General features: G+C 38.4%; 1 protein-coding gene across 3 annotated transcripts in view; it reads right to left on the minus strand.

Annotated features, from left to right (window-relative positions):
- LOC106871767 (vacuolar protein sorting-associated protein 54) overlaps window positions 1-19,243 on the minus strand; it is a 484,461-nt gene that overhangs the window by 248,768 nt on the left and 216,450 nt on the right. For all 3 annotated transcript variants that reach the window (XM_089359786.1, XM_089359787.1, XM_089359788.1), the window contains one exon: window positions 14,491-14,587. In XM_089359786.1, coding sequence (XP_089215912.1) covers window positions 14,491-14,587 — 97 coding nt within the window. The remainder of the gene's footprint in view (window positions 1-14,490; window positions 14,588-19,243) is intronic.

Consider the following 19,243-nt stretch of genomic DNA (forward strand, 5'->3'; position numbering starts at 1 on the left):
ATAACTGATGTAATTTAATCATCCATAGTCTGATAAATATTTCTGAATGTAAAAATTCCTTCTTCAGATATCACTAGGGATTGATCAATCTGTGTGCGTCTCTCTTCAGTATGTGTATGTAGGTCTATGTGAGAGTGTATGGGTGTGTGAGTGTATGTGTGATTGTCAATTACACTGATGTAAACTGGCTATGTGAAAGAGCTATACTGGCTCCATCTAATGAAATGGTTGATAAACGCAATCATGGACTTCCTCAAAATTTAACAGATACATCAGAAATGATTTTTCAATCAATTCACACAACAGGCAATCAAGATCAGGCTGTTAAAATTTCTGAAGGCACTTAAACCCACTGGGATGCCACTGCCTAACTTAACACTAAAGCCAGATGCTCTCATTATGTTGCTTAGGAATCTTGACCCACCTCGCTTGTGTAATGGAACTCATTTAATTGTTACTTCCATGAAGCCCATGTCCTATAGGCAACAATCATAACAGGTAGTCACAAAGGAGAAAATGTCTTTATTCCAAAAATTCCTCTCATACCTACAGGTGTTCCATTTGAATTTAAAAGACTCCAGTTTCCAGTTAAACTAAGTTTTAGTGTTTCAGTTAACAAATCTCAGGGTCAATCCCTCAAGGTAGTTGGACTTGATCTCTCTACTATATGCTTCTCCCACAGCCAACTCTATGTTGGTAGCTCACAAGTAGGAAGCAGCACCAATTTATTCATTGTTTACCCTGAAGTGCTTCAAGATTGACAGATTTTCAGTTCTAACTTCTATTATCATTACAATTTAAATATTTTTTAATAAAATATAAATATTTTGAAATAATTATGAAAAAAAAAATCTACATATTTATTGTTTACTAATATGAATAAGAACAACAGTAATCCAGGCAACGCCAGGTAATTCATTTAGTAATACACACACAGATATATATACATATATATATATATATATATATATATATATATATATATATATATATATATACACAAATAATTACAGAGCATCAAGCTGTTAGATCAGGTTATGAAAGTTACGGAGAGGGTCATAGCCCAATTAATTAGGGAGCGAATCAATTTAGATGAGATGCAGTTTGGGTTCGTGCCAGGTAAAAGCACCACTGATGCCATATTTCTAGTGAGACAGCTGCAGGAGAAATATCTAGCCAAGGATAAACCTCTGTACCTGGCCTTCATTGACATGGAGAAAGCCTTTGACAGGGTCTCCCGATCCCTTATCTGGTGGTCAATGAGGAAACTTGGGATAGAAGAATGGTTAGTGAGAGCTGTGCGAGCCATGTACAGAGATGCTGTCAGTAAGGTGAGGGTTGGACATGAGTACAGTAATGAATTCCGGGTAGAGGTAGGGGTCCACCAAGGTTCCGTCCTCAGCCCCCCTCCTATTTATCATAGTCCTCCAGGTGATCACAGAGGAATTCAAGACAGGTTGCCCCTGGGAGCTCCTCTATGCTGATGACCTTGCACTAATTGCGGAGTCACTATCAGAACTAGAGGAGAAGTTTCAGGTGTGGAAGCAAGGACTAGAATCGAAGGGCCTTAGAGTCAACCTAGCAAAAACCAAAATCCTAATAAGTAGGAAGGTAGATAAAACACAAACCCCTTCAGGTAGATGGCCCTGCTCATTATGCAGAAAAGGAGTAGGTAGTAACTCTATAAGATGTACCCGGAGCAAGCTATGGACACATAAGAGGTGCAGCAATATCAAAGGCAGATTAACTATGAAGTTAGTTTTTGTATGTGGCAGATGTTCAGGTGCAATAAACACTGTAAACAAACAGGAAACAACTTCTATCTCATTCCAGGGAGAAAAACTAGAGGTAGTCGATAGCTTCTGCTATCTGGGTGACCAAGTTAGTAGTGGGGTGGGTGCGCTGAAAGTGTAACTGTTAGAATAAGAATAGCCTGGGCCAAGTTTAGAGAGCTCTTACCTCTGCTGGCGACAAAGGGACTCTCACTCAGAGTAAAAGGCAGACTGTATGACGCATGTGTACGAACAACCATGCTACATGGCAGTGAAACATGGGCTGTGACTGCTGAGGACATGCGTAAGCTCGCAAGGAATGAAGCCAGTATGCTCCGCTGGATGTGTAATGTCAATGTGAATACCCGTCAGAGTGTAAGTATCTTGAGAGAAAAGCTGAACATAAGAAGCATCAGTAGTGGTGTGCAAGAGAGACGATTGCGCTGGTTTGGACATGTGGTGAGAATGAATGAGGATAGCTGCATGAAAAAGTGCCACTCCCTAACAGTTGAGGGAACCCGTGGAAGAGGTAGGCCCAGGAAGACCTGGGCTGAGGTGGTGAGGTAAGACCTTCGAACATTGGGCCTCACCAAGGCGATGACTACTGACCGAGACCTTTGGAAATGTGCTGTGCGTGAGAAGACCCGGCAAGCCAAGTGAGATTGTTGCCAGGGCCCCTGGACTGGCTCTTGTGCGGGTGGCACATAAGATGTACCATCTTGAGCTCTGACCGTTGCCACTACCGCCTGACTGGCCTTGTAGGGTTTTCGAGCGAGATCATTGCCAGTGCCCCTAGACTGGCTCTTGTGCGGGTGGCACATAAAAGACACCATTTCGAGCGTGGTCGTTTTCGTGCGGGTGACACGTAAAAGCACCCACTACACTCCCTGAGTGGTTGGCGTTAGGAAGGGCATCCAGCTGTAGAAACTCTGCCAAATTAGATTGGAGCCTGGTGTTGCCATCCGGTTTCACCAGTCCTCAGTCAAATCGTCCAACCCATGCTAGCATGGAAAGCGGATGTTAAACGATGATGATGATGATGATGATGATGATGATGATATATATATATATTATATACAATATATATTTATATACTTTATATCATTCAACCATGGTAGTGGTTGAATATATTCTTAAGTCCACCATTTCACCAATAGCAGCAGCTTCCAAGCTTCACCACTAATTCAGTTCTCAACTAAATTGCAAATTGTTAACAGTTTTAAAGAAGACACCTCCTCAGCTACACTTTGGCATAAATAGTTTGAGATTTGGTTCAGTAGAAAAAAGTTACATCAAATATAATCAATATAATCGACTTAATCTTTTTGTCTGTCCTTGTTTATCCCCTCTATGTTTAGCCCCTTGTGGGCAATAAAGAAATAAGAAACGTTAGCACATCAGGTGAAATGCTTAACTGTATTCGATCTGTCTTTACGTTTTTGAGTTCAAATTTCTCCGAGGTCAACTTTAACGTACAGATTATTTCATGAATTTTTTTTCAAACTAAACACTTTGAAATTTCCGATACTGGTAGAAAGTGTCACATACAACAGGGCTTACTTGTAACTTTTTTGAAAAAATTTTGTATTTTAGAAGTGGTATTTTGTCTGTCTTTACATTCTGAGTTCAAATTCCGTCGAGGTCAACTTTGCCTTTAATCCATTTTGGATCTATTCAATTAGACATACAGATTATTTAATTAATTTTTTCTTAACTAAACACTTTCAAACTTCTGATACTGGTAGAATGTGTCACATAGAATAGGGTTTACTCTTAACGTTTTGGATGAAATTTTGTATTTTAGAAGTTATTTCGTCAGAAGTTAAAGTGACAATGGACAAATTCACGTTTGATAAGTGCCAATACACAAAAGTCTCAGCTTTTGTCTTACTCTCTAACTTCTGCTAATGATATATATATATACATATTACATATATGTGTAAAAAAATCTTCATCACGCAATTGAACCAATGAAAGAGCTTCTACCTGGTTGCTTGACACACTAGAAATAGCAGCTAAAGTATCCCCCTACCTAAATCACATGCCCATTGTATGTAATGTCCTACATTATCCCTAAAAAGATGGTTTGCTGAAGGCTGCAATGGCTTTGATGATAGCTTGGCAGTATCAGGGTTGATTTGAGGACACATAACAACATTATGGTACACATGCACAATTAGTATTTTTCCAGGTTTATAATCTTAAGAATATTACTTTACATGCTCGCATTTTACCATGTAATATATATATATATATACATATATATATATATATATATATATATATATATATATATATATATATATATATATACTTTATTTAAAAGCAGCAGAAATATAACAAAAGACTGTTACTCGGAGTTTCATGTTCCCGTTCATCGGACAGTTTTGTTATATATATATATATATATATATATATATATATATATATATATATATGGGAGAATGTACGAAAAAAAACAACAACAGACGAGGACAGGTGGTGTAAACAACAAAAGGATGTATTAGTTTGACGCTCGGGAATACGGAAAGTCTTTAACGTTTCGAGCTACACTCTTCAACAGAAAGAATACGGAGAAAACAAGGAGAAAAACACAGAGAAAAAAAATTGAATGGTGTTGGTCAACGGTCTATCATAGCTTCTGCTGACTGGAAGTTAGAAAGTTTACACAGGAGAGCTAAGAAAAGGGGGAGATAACAAAGGGGGAGAAAGAACGGTGATCGAAGAACGAGGAGCTGTGTGTGTGTGTGTGTGTGTGAGTGTGTGTGTGAGAGAGAGAATGCTGGTGATCTTGACGTATGCATGTGTGAAAATGGGGAGGGGAGAAAGGAGTTGGTCAGTTGTAGTGTGTGCGTGGTGTGATGTGAGGGTGTTGGGAGGTGGGGAAGGCATGGGTGGAGTGTGGGTTAGGCTGAGGGTGGGGGTAGAGGTAGGGGTATGTGGGTAGGGGGTGGGTGTAAGGAATTGGATGGGGTGGAGTGGAAAGTAGAGTAGGAGTGTGTTGGGGTGGGGTGGGATGAGCTTATAGACAGACAGACAGACAAGCAAGCAGATAGATGGAGACATTCTCATATATGTTGCTATAAAAACATCTCTGGTTATTAAAGAGGGGTTTTGTTAGGGGAGATTTTCACTTTAAAAAATAAAATTCAGTGGAATTGTAACTAAAAATTAAATTTAAGACATAGATTGTATGATTGATTAATGATTATTTACGAACAAAATTCATAGATAAAAAAAATTAACAAGAACATTTTCCTAAATTTGGAAATTAAAAATGTTTTTTTTTTTGGTTTATAAAATGGTTTTAATTTATGAAAAACTAAATATTTACATAAAATTGAAGGTACAATAATAGTCATTTTTTATTGCAAAATTAGGTTACTTAAGGTGAGCCTGGTAACTGATGGTTTTGGGGTCTTGTTTGTAACTTTTGGTGAGCCATGGTGCAACCAACATAATGGTAAAAATCCCTGCCATTAATTTGGTGTGAATGGGTAATATCAAATAATCCAATCACAACATATATTTAAATTAAACATGAAAAAAATCGAAATATTATCATCACTTACACGGAAAAATTGAAATATTGTCTTTCAGTATTTTATAAGGTAAAATCTTAAATTATTAATTGACACATTATCAATTATCTTATAACATCAATGCCTGGAAAAATGCAAGCATGATAATATTCTTAAGATTATAAACCTGGAAAAGTACTGGACAAGTTATTACACCTGTAAAAGTGTAGGACAAACTATTACTTCAAATAAGAAACATTTTACTTAAAATATTGCAGCTAAAATCAAAATCTGAATATTAAAAATTATTTTATCATAGTTTACAAATAACACTATACTTAAGTAGAATTTGGCTAATTTATTGCCTTAAATACAGAAAAAAGGGACTAATTAGACAAACTTACAAATTCGCTGAACAGTTTTGTACAATAAATTTAAAAGATGAGAACTGTAAAGAGTGATAAATTAGAAGAACTGGGATTCTTTGCTGCAATATTTTAAGTAAAAAGTTTCTTACTCTTTACTTTACATGAAGTAATAGTTTGTTCTATACTTTTACAGGTGTAATAACTTGTCCTGTACTTTTCCAGGTTTATAATCTTAAGAATATTACTTTTCATGCTTGCGTTTTTCCATGTAATATACTTAGGTAATATATATATAGCAAAAAGACTGCCTTCTGGGTGGTTTTTTGCTAGCTACTTGATAACATTTTCACATTTGATTCCTAATTCCAATAATTTTTATATTTTACGACTAATTATTTATTTGTAAAATAGCGCTGCCTCACTTAGTAAATACTGCTTTCATTGTTTTATCATAGTCATAATCTCCCTTTTTCAAACAAACATCATGGAGGGAGAAGCAGTTTGTCAAGTTTTACCTTTCCCCGAAAGCAACATAGAGATTTCAATTCAGCAACTCATTTGTAAGCTTTGCAGTGTGTGTGTGTGTGAGAAAGAGGGAGAGAACATTGCAAACAATGAATGAAATAAACATGAAATGAAAAAAATCGTATAAATAAAAAGGCATTACTACAGATGTATGTGCCCCCAACTTTGTTGCCTCATAACATCCAGAAAAATGGATACTTTTAAACAAAATTTTCTCCAAAACCGCTTAGATGTTGTTGCTTCAAAGTATATAAGGATTTATGGGAAAGAATTTTTTCAAGGGGATGGAGACAGGAGTTTCAGAAAATTCACATGACCTGACTTTTTTTCTCAACTTTCAGGAAAACGGGTATCTTTTAATGAAAGTTTATACAAATCCCTTTCAAATGGCATAGATTACAATTATAATTGTAATCGATTTGTGGGGAAATTTTTTCTGAGATGGTAGATAGAGGAGTTTCAGTAAAATGGAGTTTTGGATCAGGAAGACCAAATAAGTTACAACTACTCTATTTTAACAGGAATTTTCCCCATTTTTTTAAAACCACAGCTTTTGAAATGATGGGGTTGGTGGGTGCATCTCTGTATGAAAATAAGTTTCAAAAACTCTTTTTTTTGCACACCACTCCTCCCTCATTATCCCACTCCATACCTATTTTGGTCAATTTTTTTTGCTCTCCAAAACCATGGGAAGAACCTGTTTGGTAATAAAGAGAAAAAAAAAATGTTAATATTTTCAGAGGGAAAAGTGAGTGATCTGAGGGCAATTTGGCTGTTGTTTCCAGCACAACCAAAGACAACCCTCCTCTCTCTTTATCACTCTCGCATGTACTGATGTTTTTCAATATTTCTCCCCATAAATACATTCATATGCTATAAAAAAGAATATTTGAGAAATTATGAACTTTTGAAACCCCATTCTTTGCCCCTGATTGTTTCTGTTTAGAAATTAAAATATTGGAGAGCCTGAGAAGGTCACTGCTGACATTTATCCACAGTGATTTTTAAAAAGTGTTGCATAAATGATAATTCATTTTAATAGTATAATTTTGTTAGAAAATGTTTTTCTTACACACACACACACAGAGCTTTGCTTGATTGAGGTGGGGGTAAAAATTTAGATTAAAATTTTTGTTGCTGCTTATATTCCACCAATGGATCACACATCTGTTACTTCAGCGTCATCATTCCATAAAATGCGTTTAACGGGAGAAAATTATTGAAAAAACATCAATACATGTGAGAGTGAAAAACAGAGGGTGGTTTGGGTTGTGCTAGAAACAACAGCAAAATCTCCCTTGAATTGTTCACCTTTTCCTCTGAAAATATTTACAATTTTATTTATTTATCTTTTTTTTACTGAAAAGGCTCCTCCCATAGTTTTTAAGTTAAAAGGCCAACATCGGTCCAGCTAGTTATTATTGTAAGGATTATAGCATTCTAAACAGCCATAACAACAAAATCCTTTCTTTATTTTATTTACAAAAATTATACTGGTATATTAGAAAATTTTCATTCAAGAAATAATGTTTTTACACTATGTATACATTAATAGAATAAACTGTCGGTTTTCCAGATAGCGAATTAGAACTTGAAATGAAAACATTGAAATAGAGAGTGAGAGACTTTGCTAATGAAAATGAAATACTCAACAGTGAATGCAACAAATATTTCAATTTGCGAAAAATTGGAGTTCAAAAATCGTTATTATAGGAAATTTCTTGGAACAGGAATTTATAGAAAAATTTCCAGACGGTCCAGATGGTGACCAACTGACCTTATTACACAGTGTAGTCGACAAAATCAAAAACAAACAATGCACATGGGCAAAATTAAAAGTATAAGACGGTGACAATTTACCCATCACACCCTCAGGATCAGAGCTAAGTGGTTGCCTAGAAGACGACCAGTAGGGAGGACAAGGGTCTGGAAGCTTAAAGATCCTGTGAATGGACAGAGATTTAGAGACGTATTACTTGAAGCCTTTGACGAAATAGAAGGGGATATAGCTTCACACAATGTAGAAGACAACTGGAGGTTTCTACGGGACAGATCTGTGGATGGTGCAAAGTCCCTCTCGAGCCAAAATAATGTGGTGGTGGAACAATGTTGTTGACAGGGCTATGAGAGAAAAGAAACAGGCCTGGAAGGACTGGAAGAATGGTGGTAGCAGGGAATTGTATCAGACTGCTAGAAGGGAAGCTAGGAGACAGGTTTATTTAGATAGAGGGGAAGCAGATAAAAAATTTGCCAATGTTCGGTGCCGTGAGGACCAAAGACTTGAGGATTTTCGTGTTGCAAGACACTGTGTGACAGAGAATCATGATGTCATAGGAGAGAAATGTGTCCGCTTGGATGATGATTCACTTGCACTGAACGAGGCTGCAAAGAGAGAGATTTGGAGACGCCACTATGAAAGGTTGCTCAATAAAGAGAATGAATGGGAGAAAGAGAGTCTGCCGAATGTCGACCCAACAGAGGGACCAGCTATCCGAGTTGACAGTACTATGGTAGATAAAGCAATTAAGAGTATGAAGACAAGGAAAGCTCCCGGCCCATCAGGAATCACTACAGAGATGCTCAAAATATCTGGCAGTGTTAGCTATAGCCTAGTCACCCGTATAGTTAACCAGGTGATATACAAAGGAGTCATACCCAATGACTGGTGTAGCAGCACCATAGTCAACTGCTACAAAGGTAAAGGTGACGCTTTAGATGCAAATAATTACAGAAGTATCAAGTTGTTGGATCAGGTAATGAAAGTCACAGAGAGGGTCATAGCCCAATTAATTAGGGAGAAAGTCAGTTGAGATGAGACGCAGTTTGAGTTTGTGCCAGGAAAGCGCACCACTGATGCTATATTTCTGGTAAGACAGCTGCAGGAGAAATACCTAGCCAAAGATAAACTTCTGTACCTGGCTTTCGTTGACATGGAGAAAGCCTTTGACAGGGCTCCCCAATCCCTTATCTGGTGGTCAACGAGGAAACTAGGGATAGATGAATGGTTAGTGAGAGCTGTGTGAGGAATGTACAGGGACACTGTCAGGAAGGTGAGGGTTGGCAATGAGTACAGTCATGAATTCCGGGTAGAGGTAGGGGTCTACCAAGGTTCAGTCTTCAGCACACTCCTATTTATCATAGTCCTCCAAACAATAACAGAGGAATTCAAGACAGGATGTCCCTGGGAGCTCCTCTATGCTGATGACCTTGCACTAATTGCTAAGTCATTATCAGAACTAGAGGAGATGTTTCAGGTGTGGAAGCAAGGATTAGATTTGAAGGGCCTTAGGGTCAACCTAGCTAAAACCAAAGTCCTAATAAGTAGGAAGGTAGACAAACCACAAACCCCTTCAGGTAGATGGCCCTGCTTGATCTGTAGAAAAGGCGTAGATAGAAACTCTGTAAGATGTACCCAGTGTAAGCTATGGACACATAAGAGGTGCAGCAATATCAAAGGAAGGCTAACTAGGAAGATAGTTTTCATATATGACAGATGTTCAGGAGCAATAAACACTGAAAATGTGCAGAAAACAACTACCACATTCCAAGAAGGAAAACTTGAAGTAGTTGATAGCTTCTGTTACCTAGGTGACCAAGTCAGTAGCGGGGGAGGGTGCGCTGAAAGTGTAGATGCTAAAATATGAATAACCTGGGCAAAGTTCAGAGAGGTCTTACCTCTGCCGGTGACAAGGGGCCTCTCGGTATGCTCTGATGGATGTGTAATGTTAGTGTGCATACACTAAAGTATGGAAGTACCTTGAGAGAAAAGTTGGACCTAAGAAGCATCAGTTGTGGTATGCAAGAGAGACGATTGCGCTGGTATGGTCATTTGGCGAGAATGGATGAGGATAGCTGTGTGAAGAAGTGCCACAGCCTAGCGGTTGAGGGTACCTTTGGAAGAGGTAGACCCAGGAAGACATGGGATGAGGTGGTGAAGCGCAACCTTCGAACATTGGGCTTCACTGAGGCAATGACTAGTGACTGAGACCTTTGGAAATATGCTGTGTGTGAGAAGAACCGACAAGACAAGTGAGACCATAACACGTGGGCTTTACCAGGGGTGTAGCCGGCCCACTTATGCATACCTTTCCTTCTTTGGACACAAAACCCTGCTTGTGAAGACCTGTTGAGACAAGTGAAATCAAACCAAATTTGACAACTGGCACCCATGCCAACCTTCCTTCATTGGACACGAAACTCTGCTTGCGAAGACCTGTTGGGGCAAGTGAAATTGAAATTGAACCAAATTCGATGACTGGCATTCGTGCCAGTGGAGCTCTAACAGCACCGTCCGAGCGGAATCAGTGTCAGAGCAGCCACCTGGCTTCTGTGCCGGTGGCACGTAAAAAGCACCATTTGAGAGTGGTCGTTACCAACGTCACCTTACTGGCACTTGTGCCAGTGACACGTGAACAAAGCATTCGAGCTAGGTCATTGCCAGTGCCAGTACTGTCTAACTGGCCCTCTTGCCAGTGGCACGTAAAAGTGCCCACTACACTCTCGGAGTGGTTGGTGTTAGGAAGGGCATCCAGCTGTAGAAACTCTGCCAGATCAGATTGGAACCTGGAGCAGCCATCTGGTTCGCCATTCCTCAGTCAATTCGTCCAACCCATGCTAGTATGGAAGGCGGATGTTAAACGATGATGATGATGATGATATATATATGTATATACATATGTGTGTGTATATATATATATATATATGTATGTGTGTATATATATGTATGTTTGTGTGTGTATATATGTATGTGTGTATATATATATATATATATATATATATATATATACACACATATATGTATAGGTATTTGTAGCTCTATATAAGATTATATAATTATTTTCCTTTCCTTGCACTCAAATGAAGAATATCAAATATCAATTTTTCAAAATTACATATGCTAAATCATTTTATAACCTTTTATTTTTGAATTAAGATATAAACTTAATTTTTTCTAGATAAATCTATTTATATACTAGATGGTGTACCCGGTTATTCCCAGGGGTAAAGATGTTCTATTTAAACGCCTTATTACTCTGGTATAGAAAAGCAATTTCTTTATAACTGCTACAAAAGGTGTATATTCTGTCGTGAAAAAGTACAAAAAACTGTAATCTGGAGGAGGGAGAGATTGTCGGAGTTTGGCGAGAGAGATTTTTGGAGGTTGGCAAGAGAGGTTGTCGAAGGTTGGTGAGAGATTGTCAGAGGTTGTCGAGAGATTGTTGGAGGTTGTCGAGAGAGGTTTTCAGAGGTTGTCAGAGGGAGGGGGCATCTTTGCTCCAAAATTTCAGTCTATCAGGGCTTCCTGATACACAATGTTTTTGGTTTTGTCGTTGGGTGCATAGATAAATAAATTTTCTGTATTCCCAACTCTAGAGCATCCAACATAGAGCTGTCCATGAGAAAAATCAGAATTGGGACACACTTATTAAATACATTATGGAATCAAAAATTTATCTACTGTCCTCGAAAATTTCAAATTGAAATTAACGTTAGTTTAAAATTAATGTATAAATTTTTTATTATTATTTTTAATTAATTTATAAACTTAGTTTTTGCTAAATATATATATATCTGAATATATAAAATTGTGTATGTATGTATCTATGATGTAACTATAAATGTAGATAAATAGGTAAACTTATGTATGTGAGTAGGTATGTATATATGCCATCTAGACCGAGGACCATGTACTGTAGTAACTTGGAACATGAGCCCATAAGTTTTTAATGCCTTGTTAAAACATGAGCGATCGTCATGGAGCAGGGGTAGATGTTTTCAAGAAACAACTCGATTTCCTGGTGTCCAAGGTCACAGAGGAATCTATATCATGGCAAGAAACTAAAGAGAGCAGCTGTGTCAAACTCCCTCCTTCACCAAAAGCCAATTGCATGAGACTGGCTACTGAAAAGTGATTGCACTGATGGTACTCCAGCAAGGCCACAGCCTTTAGGCTTATATATGTATATATATCATCATCATCATTATCGGTTAACGTCCGCTTTCCATGCTAGCATGAGTTGGACGATTTGACTGAGGACTGGCGAACCAGATGGCTACACCAGGCTCCAATCTGATTTGGCAGAGTTTCTACAGCTGGATGCCCTTCCTAACGCCAACCACTCCAGGAGTGTAGTGGGTGCTTTTACGTGCCACCGGCACGAAGGCCAGTCAGGAGGTACTGGCAACGGCCTCGCTCAAAAGGCACGAGGGGCAGTCTGGCGGTACTAGCAACGCCCATGCTCAAATGGTGTTCTTTACGTGCTACCTGCACAGGAGTCAGTCCAGCGGCACTGGCAATGACCTCGCTCGAATGTTTTATCACATGCCATTGGCACAGGTGCCAATAAGGCGACACTGGTAACGATCACGCTCAAATGGTGCTATTTACGTGCCACTGGCACGGAAGCCAGACAGCTGCTCTGGCAATGATCATGCTTGGACAGTACTATTAGCGCTCCACTGGCACGGGTGCCAGTCATTAAATTTGGTTCAATTACGATTTCGATTTCACTTGCCTCAACAGGTCTTTGCAAGCAGAGTTTAGTGACCAATGAAGGAAAGGTACACATAAGTGGCCTGGCTACACCCCTGGCGGAGACCACGGATTATGGTCTAACTTGGCTTGCCGGGTCTTCTCACGCACAACATATTTCCAAACGTTTCGGTCACTAGTCATTGTCTCAGTGAGGCTTAATGTTCGAGGGTCGTGTTTCACCACCTCATCCCAGGTCTTCCGGGGTCTACTTCTTCCACAGGTTCCCTCAACCGCTAGGGTGTGGTACTATTTCACACAGCTATCCTCATCCATTCTCACCAAATGACCATACCAGCGCAATCATCTCTCTTGCACACCACAACTGATGCTTCTTAGGTCCAACTTTTCTCTCAAGGTACTTCCATATTGCTGAGTATGCACACTAACATTACACATCCATCAGAGCATACCGGCTTCATTTCTTGCGAGTTTACATATATCCTCAGCAGTCACGGCCCATGTTTCACTACCATGTAGCATGGCTGTTCGTACACATGCGTCATAAAGTCTGCGTTTTACTCTGAGCGAGAGGCCCTTTGTCACTGGCAGAGGTAAGAGCTCTCTGAACTTTGCCCAGGCAATTCATATTCTAGCAGCTACACTTTCAGCACACTCTCCCCCGCTACTGACTTGGTCACCTAGGTAACGGAAGCTATCAACTACTTCTAGTTTTTCTCCCTGGAATGTGGCAGAAGTTGTTCTCTGCACATTTTCAGTGTTTATTGCTTCTGAACATCTGCCACATACAAAAACTATCTTCCTAGTTAGCCTTCCTTTGATATTGCTGCACTTCTTATGTGTCCATAGCTTACACTGGGTACATCTTATAGAGTTTCTACCTATGCCTTTTCTACAGATCGAGCAGGGCCATCTACCTGAAGGGGTTTGTGGTTTGTTTACGTCCCTACTTGTTAGGAAGGCCCTTCGATTCTAGTCCTTGCTTCCACACCTGAAACTTCTCCTCTAGTTCTGATAGTGACTCAGCAATTAGTGCAAGGTCATCAGCATAGAGGAGCTCCCAGGGGCATCCTGTCTTGAATTCTTGTGTTATTGCTTGGAGGACTATGATAAATAGGAGGGGGAGCAGAGGACTGAACCTTGGTGGACCCCTACCTCTACCCAGAATTCGTCACTGTACTCGTTGCCAACCATCACCTTACTGACAGCATCCCTGTACATGCCTCGCACAGCTCTCATTAACCATTCATCTATCCCTAGTTTCCTCTACACCCCCTGCAGGAGCCACATGGAGCTTTAGGTGTTTTCACTCAATAAACACTCACAATGCCTGGTCTGGGAATCGAAACCACGATGCTATGACTGCGAATTCGATGCCCTAACCTGGGCCATTCTGCCACCACACACACACACACATATATATATATATAAACAATAGATTAATTAGAGAGATTCAATTGACAATCTAATAATTTATTTATATTAGAATATAACATAATATACTAGGAATATAATATAACATAAAAAAATTTAAAAAACCAAAAAAAGCCAAAAATTTGTTTTGACTTATACATCATATCCATTTATATAAGTCTCTTCAGAAATTTGGTTCAAAAGACAGACAAAATTCTGTGTGAAAGGATGGCTAGATAACAAAAAAAACTTATTCAAATGCCTATGTTTACCATGGACAATAAATGTTAAATGATGATGATGCTGACAATACATATATAAATATATGTATATAATCTTACTTAAATATCAGAATATTAATCAATGTTTTACCTCTAATGATAAATTTTTATACTTACCAATACTCGGTTAACAATGACCATTATATTAAAGAAAACATTTCTCAGCATTTGTATCCATTGGGTATAATTTAGAAGCCTCATTTGATCTGCTAAGCTGCAAATAAGTAGAAATTAAAATATATATATATATATATATATATATATATATATATATATATATACATATTCAAGGCCAGCTTCAACTGGCATACAGACGCATTCCCACTGTGCGCATGGTTTGTTGTTCTACTGTTTTGAAATGATATGGATCATTTGATAGACAGTATTTTCTACTATGATGTGTAACAAAAATGTGTAAGAAACAGGTGTAATGAACTGACATTTAGCCATCATTTTACTTTTTCTTTGCTATATCTTCTTAATATATAAAGCTGAAGTTGTGTCTCTGTGTGAAGACTTTTTAAAAGTTTATAGAAATCCACATTTTCCACTTTTTCATAAATTTTTTTACATCAATGCAATTTTCTCGATGTGAACTTTCCAGTGCAGTAATTAGATTTTTAAAATTCCGTTTACTTTGTGTGATTTAAGGGAGATTTGGCTGTTGTTTCTAGCAACTTTTATATTTCTTCCCTTCTACCTGGAACACCATTCTTACACATGCGCTCAACATATAATATAGAGAGTAAGAGTAAAAGAGGGAGAGAGAGAGAGAGAAAGTAATACATACAAAGTCATAGATTAAACTTTCTTCTCAGTATTCTTTACCTATTTTTCATAATATTGATACGTAAAAACACACACAACCACACATACGTAATCTGTGACAGCAACATACACATTGCTCCCGTTCTCTATCTCCCCCTCTTCCTCTCTCGCTCTCTCAAACGCATACATGTGCAAGTAAACACAATCATTCACGTTCGTCAATGTGGCATAACTAGAGTTGTACCCACCGACTTTGGAAGGTCATAACTTTCAGAAAAATGAATATTTTTTTGTGAAATTTTCTATGCATATATTATTTATTATGTAGATTCCGAATATACAAAAAATTTCGGTGAAAGGGTTTTGGGACGGGGGTGGGGGACAATTTTCGAAAATTCCACCTAAATTCCTCTTAACTTCCAGGAAAATGAATATTTTTTCTTGAAATTTTCTACAAATATACCTTGATGTATGTACATTTCGAGCATCTAGGAATTTTGAAGGAAACAACTGCAGGTCATTTTTGAAAAGTGTTCCCCACTCGTTGGTGTTTCGGAGCAAGTCGTCCATATTTGTTTCATTTTTCTCTATTATGTGTGTAAGTGCATCCATAGATTTCTAATGAAGTAATAGGCAGTGAAGAGAAGCCGTCATAAGAAAACTTTTAACTACCTCTATTCCTTTCTCACCCTCTCTCTACCTCTTCCTCTCTCGCTCTCTCAAACGCATACACGTGCAAGTACACAATCATTCAGTAAAATTTAACTCATGTTCGTCAATGTTTTGTAAATATACCACGATTTTCACTAGGGTGTTAGGGTTAGGGTTACGGTTAGGGTTAGGATTAGTGTTACGGTTATGGTTTTAGGGTCAGGGTTAGGGTTTTAGGGTTAGGGTTTAGGGTTAGTGTTAGGGTTAGTGTTAGGATTAGGTTTAGGATTAGGGTTGGGTAATCGTGCGGGTGCTAATCTGAAAAATTACACATATGTGAAAAGTACCGACCCTGCCATTTATTATAACTTTTGTTGTTCTGTTTAATATATACATAGATTATGCCTCCAAAGAAGAGAGTTTGCAGGGGAAAGAAAGCAACCGGTTTAAAATGACAGCAACAGACTGCAGCAATTCACCACATTCCAGAAGCTACTTTGAACATAATGCAAAATGGTGCATCAACATCTTCTGCCCAATCTGATAGAATTCTGGCAAAACTGTAGCAACAGATCACCAGCAATTGCTTCATCACAAATTGCCGCCCTAGCTCCTGCTATGTATAATCAGGGCAGCGCAAAAAGTTGTTTTGCACAAGCATTTCTATAGCCAATTAGACGGATGAAAATTACGTACGCTTAATAATGTTACGCAAAACAGCCTTCAGACTTTCCCTATTAATTTCGTCTTTTGAATTATGAACATATTTACATCATAAGGGTTTTTTCGTTGTAAGGCTTTCTTTTTTAGTTGATTTTCACCTAGCAAGACTTATCGTAGATGGCGTAATAAGTCACATCCGGACAAGGTCGGGTTATACTGCTAGTATATATATAAATATGTGACCTAAATTTCAAAGAAAATGGTCACCAATCATACACTCCTGCACATCAATAGAAACATTTTGTCAGAGACATTCATGCAGTTTTAGAGCTAAAAATAAGTGGTGAGACATCTTTGTAGATATACATAGCAACACCTCCATTTCTTTTTCTTCTCTCTGTATAAAACAACAGCTAAATTTCCCTTATATCATATATCATATATATATATATATATATATATATATATATATATTATATATAAATGGGAGTGTACTTAGCCCAAAAAGGCTCTGAAACTGTGCATCCTCAAGCATAATCCCACCTATGATGTCGCAGGGCTTCTGGAAGCTGGAGCAAAGAGACAAGCATGCTGCGGTGGATGTAGATGAGCAGGAAAACAAGCACTACCACTGCTTTTGCCACAAGCACAGAGGTCTTTGGGAAACAGGAGCAAAGCACTGAGCATGCTGCCATAGATGTGGACATCGGCCATGAGGTGGCAACATGCCACTAGGGTGATGTACATCTCCTGATGGAGATGGACATGATCTCGCCCACAAAACTCATCTGTAAATAATAATAAGTATAATTTGCCATGATAAACCAAATTTTAGATCAACTACTGCTCTCTCTATGTGTCACCATCCATCAACCTCTCTGTATTATCTGCCACACTTCTTATCATTCACTCTCTGTGTTTATGTAATGTCTCTCACACATTGCTTTCATTTTGTCTAGAACTGTCTTCTAATGTATACTTTCATTTTATTATAGCTATCCCGTACTATTGCTGTCTTCTGGTAGAGTAAAATTGCTGGAATGTGGAATGTCTGTAACATTTTCCTAATTTTTTTTTTTCTGATATAAATGAATCACAAACTCAGATTCAGTATGGAAAAGTACATCAATACACCAAATTTGAAAATGTTCACTTAAACGGAAGCTATCAACTATTTCTAGTTTTTCTCCCTGGAATGTGGCAGAAGTTATTCTCTGCACATTTTCAGTGTTTATTGCTCCTGAGCATTTGCCACATACAAAAATGATCTTCCTAGTTAGCCTTCCTTTGATATCGCTGCACTTCTTATGTGTCCATAGCTTACACTGGGTACATCTTACAGAGTTTCTACCTACGCCTTTTCTACAGATCAAGCAGGGCCATCTACCTGAAGGGGTTTGTGGTTTGTCTACCTTCCTACTTATTAGGACTTTGGTTTTAGCTAGGATGACTCTAAGGCCCTTCAAATCTAATCCTTGCTTCCACACCTGAAACATCTCCTCTAGTTCTGATAATGACTTAGCAATTAGTGCAAGGTCATCAGCATAGAGGAGCTCCCAGGGACATCCTGTCTTGAATTCTTGTGTTATTGCTCGGAGGACTATGATAAATAGGAGGGGGCTGAGGACTGAACCTTGGTGGACCCCTACCGCTACCCGGAATTCATCACTGTACTCGTTGCCAACTCTCACTTTGCACAGATCTCACTAACCATTCATCTATCCCTAGTTTCCTCCTTGACCACCAGATAAGGGATTGGGGGACCCTGCCAAAGGCTTTCTCCATGTCAACGAAAGCCAGGTACAGAGATACACACACACACACATAGTTATGGTATATTGTGTCAAGAATGTAGTAGAGTACTGTATAAAATCTCGTCCACCTTCAGATTTCACCATGCTATCCATTGGTAGTATTATCTGTACTTCCAGATTTGCATTTGGGCTTCTGTCACATATGAATAGATAACTGAAAAAATTGGAGCCAACAAGAAGGAGTATTGTTGGACATTTATTCTCAATCATTACAATTCTTTCTATGCAACGTAGTTCTCCAGGCATGCAAGCACTTGATTATACAACTGTTTCCTGAATTATGAGATCTTGTAGTGTTTCCTTAGGCGATATGTAAATATTGTCTCTGTAAGTTCAAATTCTCAGCTTCAATAGCTTCTTCTATGTCTGTCATGGCCTGAAGTTAGTAAGTAGCCACTGAGCTTATCAGTTGGCAAACTGCTTTGAATGTGTAGATAAAGTGTGATGGTGATTCTGCTATTGTTAAAGTGGTTGCCATTTTAAAGGGACTGGCATTTGATTTCTTTATACTATTGATTTGTTCTTCATGGTTGGTTACACATGCGACTGTCCTTAGCTGACCTTTAAGAATCAGCCCATACATACACATACATGGTCGTTTACATATACATACTAACATTTGGAGATAGACACACGTGCACACACACACATACATATGCACACACATAAACAGATGCATGCGTATGTATATATATATATATATATATATATATGTAGTGAAACTAACACCTCGATCGCCATTATATACAAACAAACCATCTTCTACCACTGTTATAAATATATTCAAGCGCGGGCGTAGTGGAGAGCAGCCTACTGTATCCATCACGTGACTAATTATTATTTGAAGCGGCAACTGCTTCGTACCGTTCCCACCAGAACGCAAACTGACCAATCACAGCCCTAATAAGGTCACGTGATAGTGTTCTTCTAATGCCTCTCTGGAGCCCCTAGTTTGCTTTAAATAGACTAAATTA

This window comes from Octopus bimaculoides, chromosome 11 (assembly GCF_046866305.1).
Source record: "Octopus bimaculoides isolate indiv1 chromosome 11, ASM4686630v1, whole genome shotgun sequence".
Lineage (NCBI taxonomy): Eukaryota > Metazoa > Mollusca > Cephalopoda > Octopoda > Octopodidae > Octopus > Octopus bimaculoides.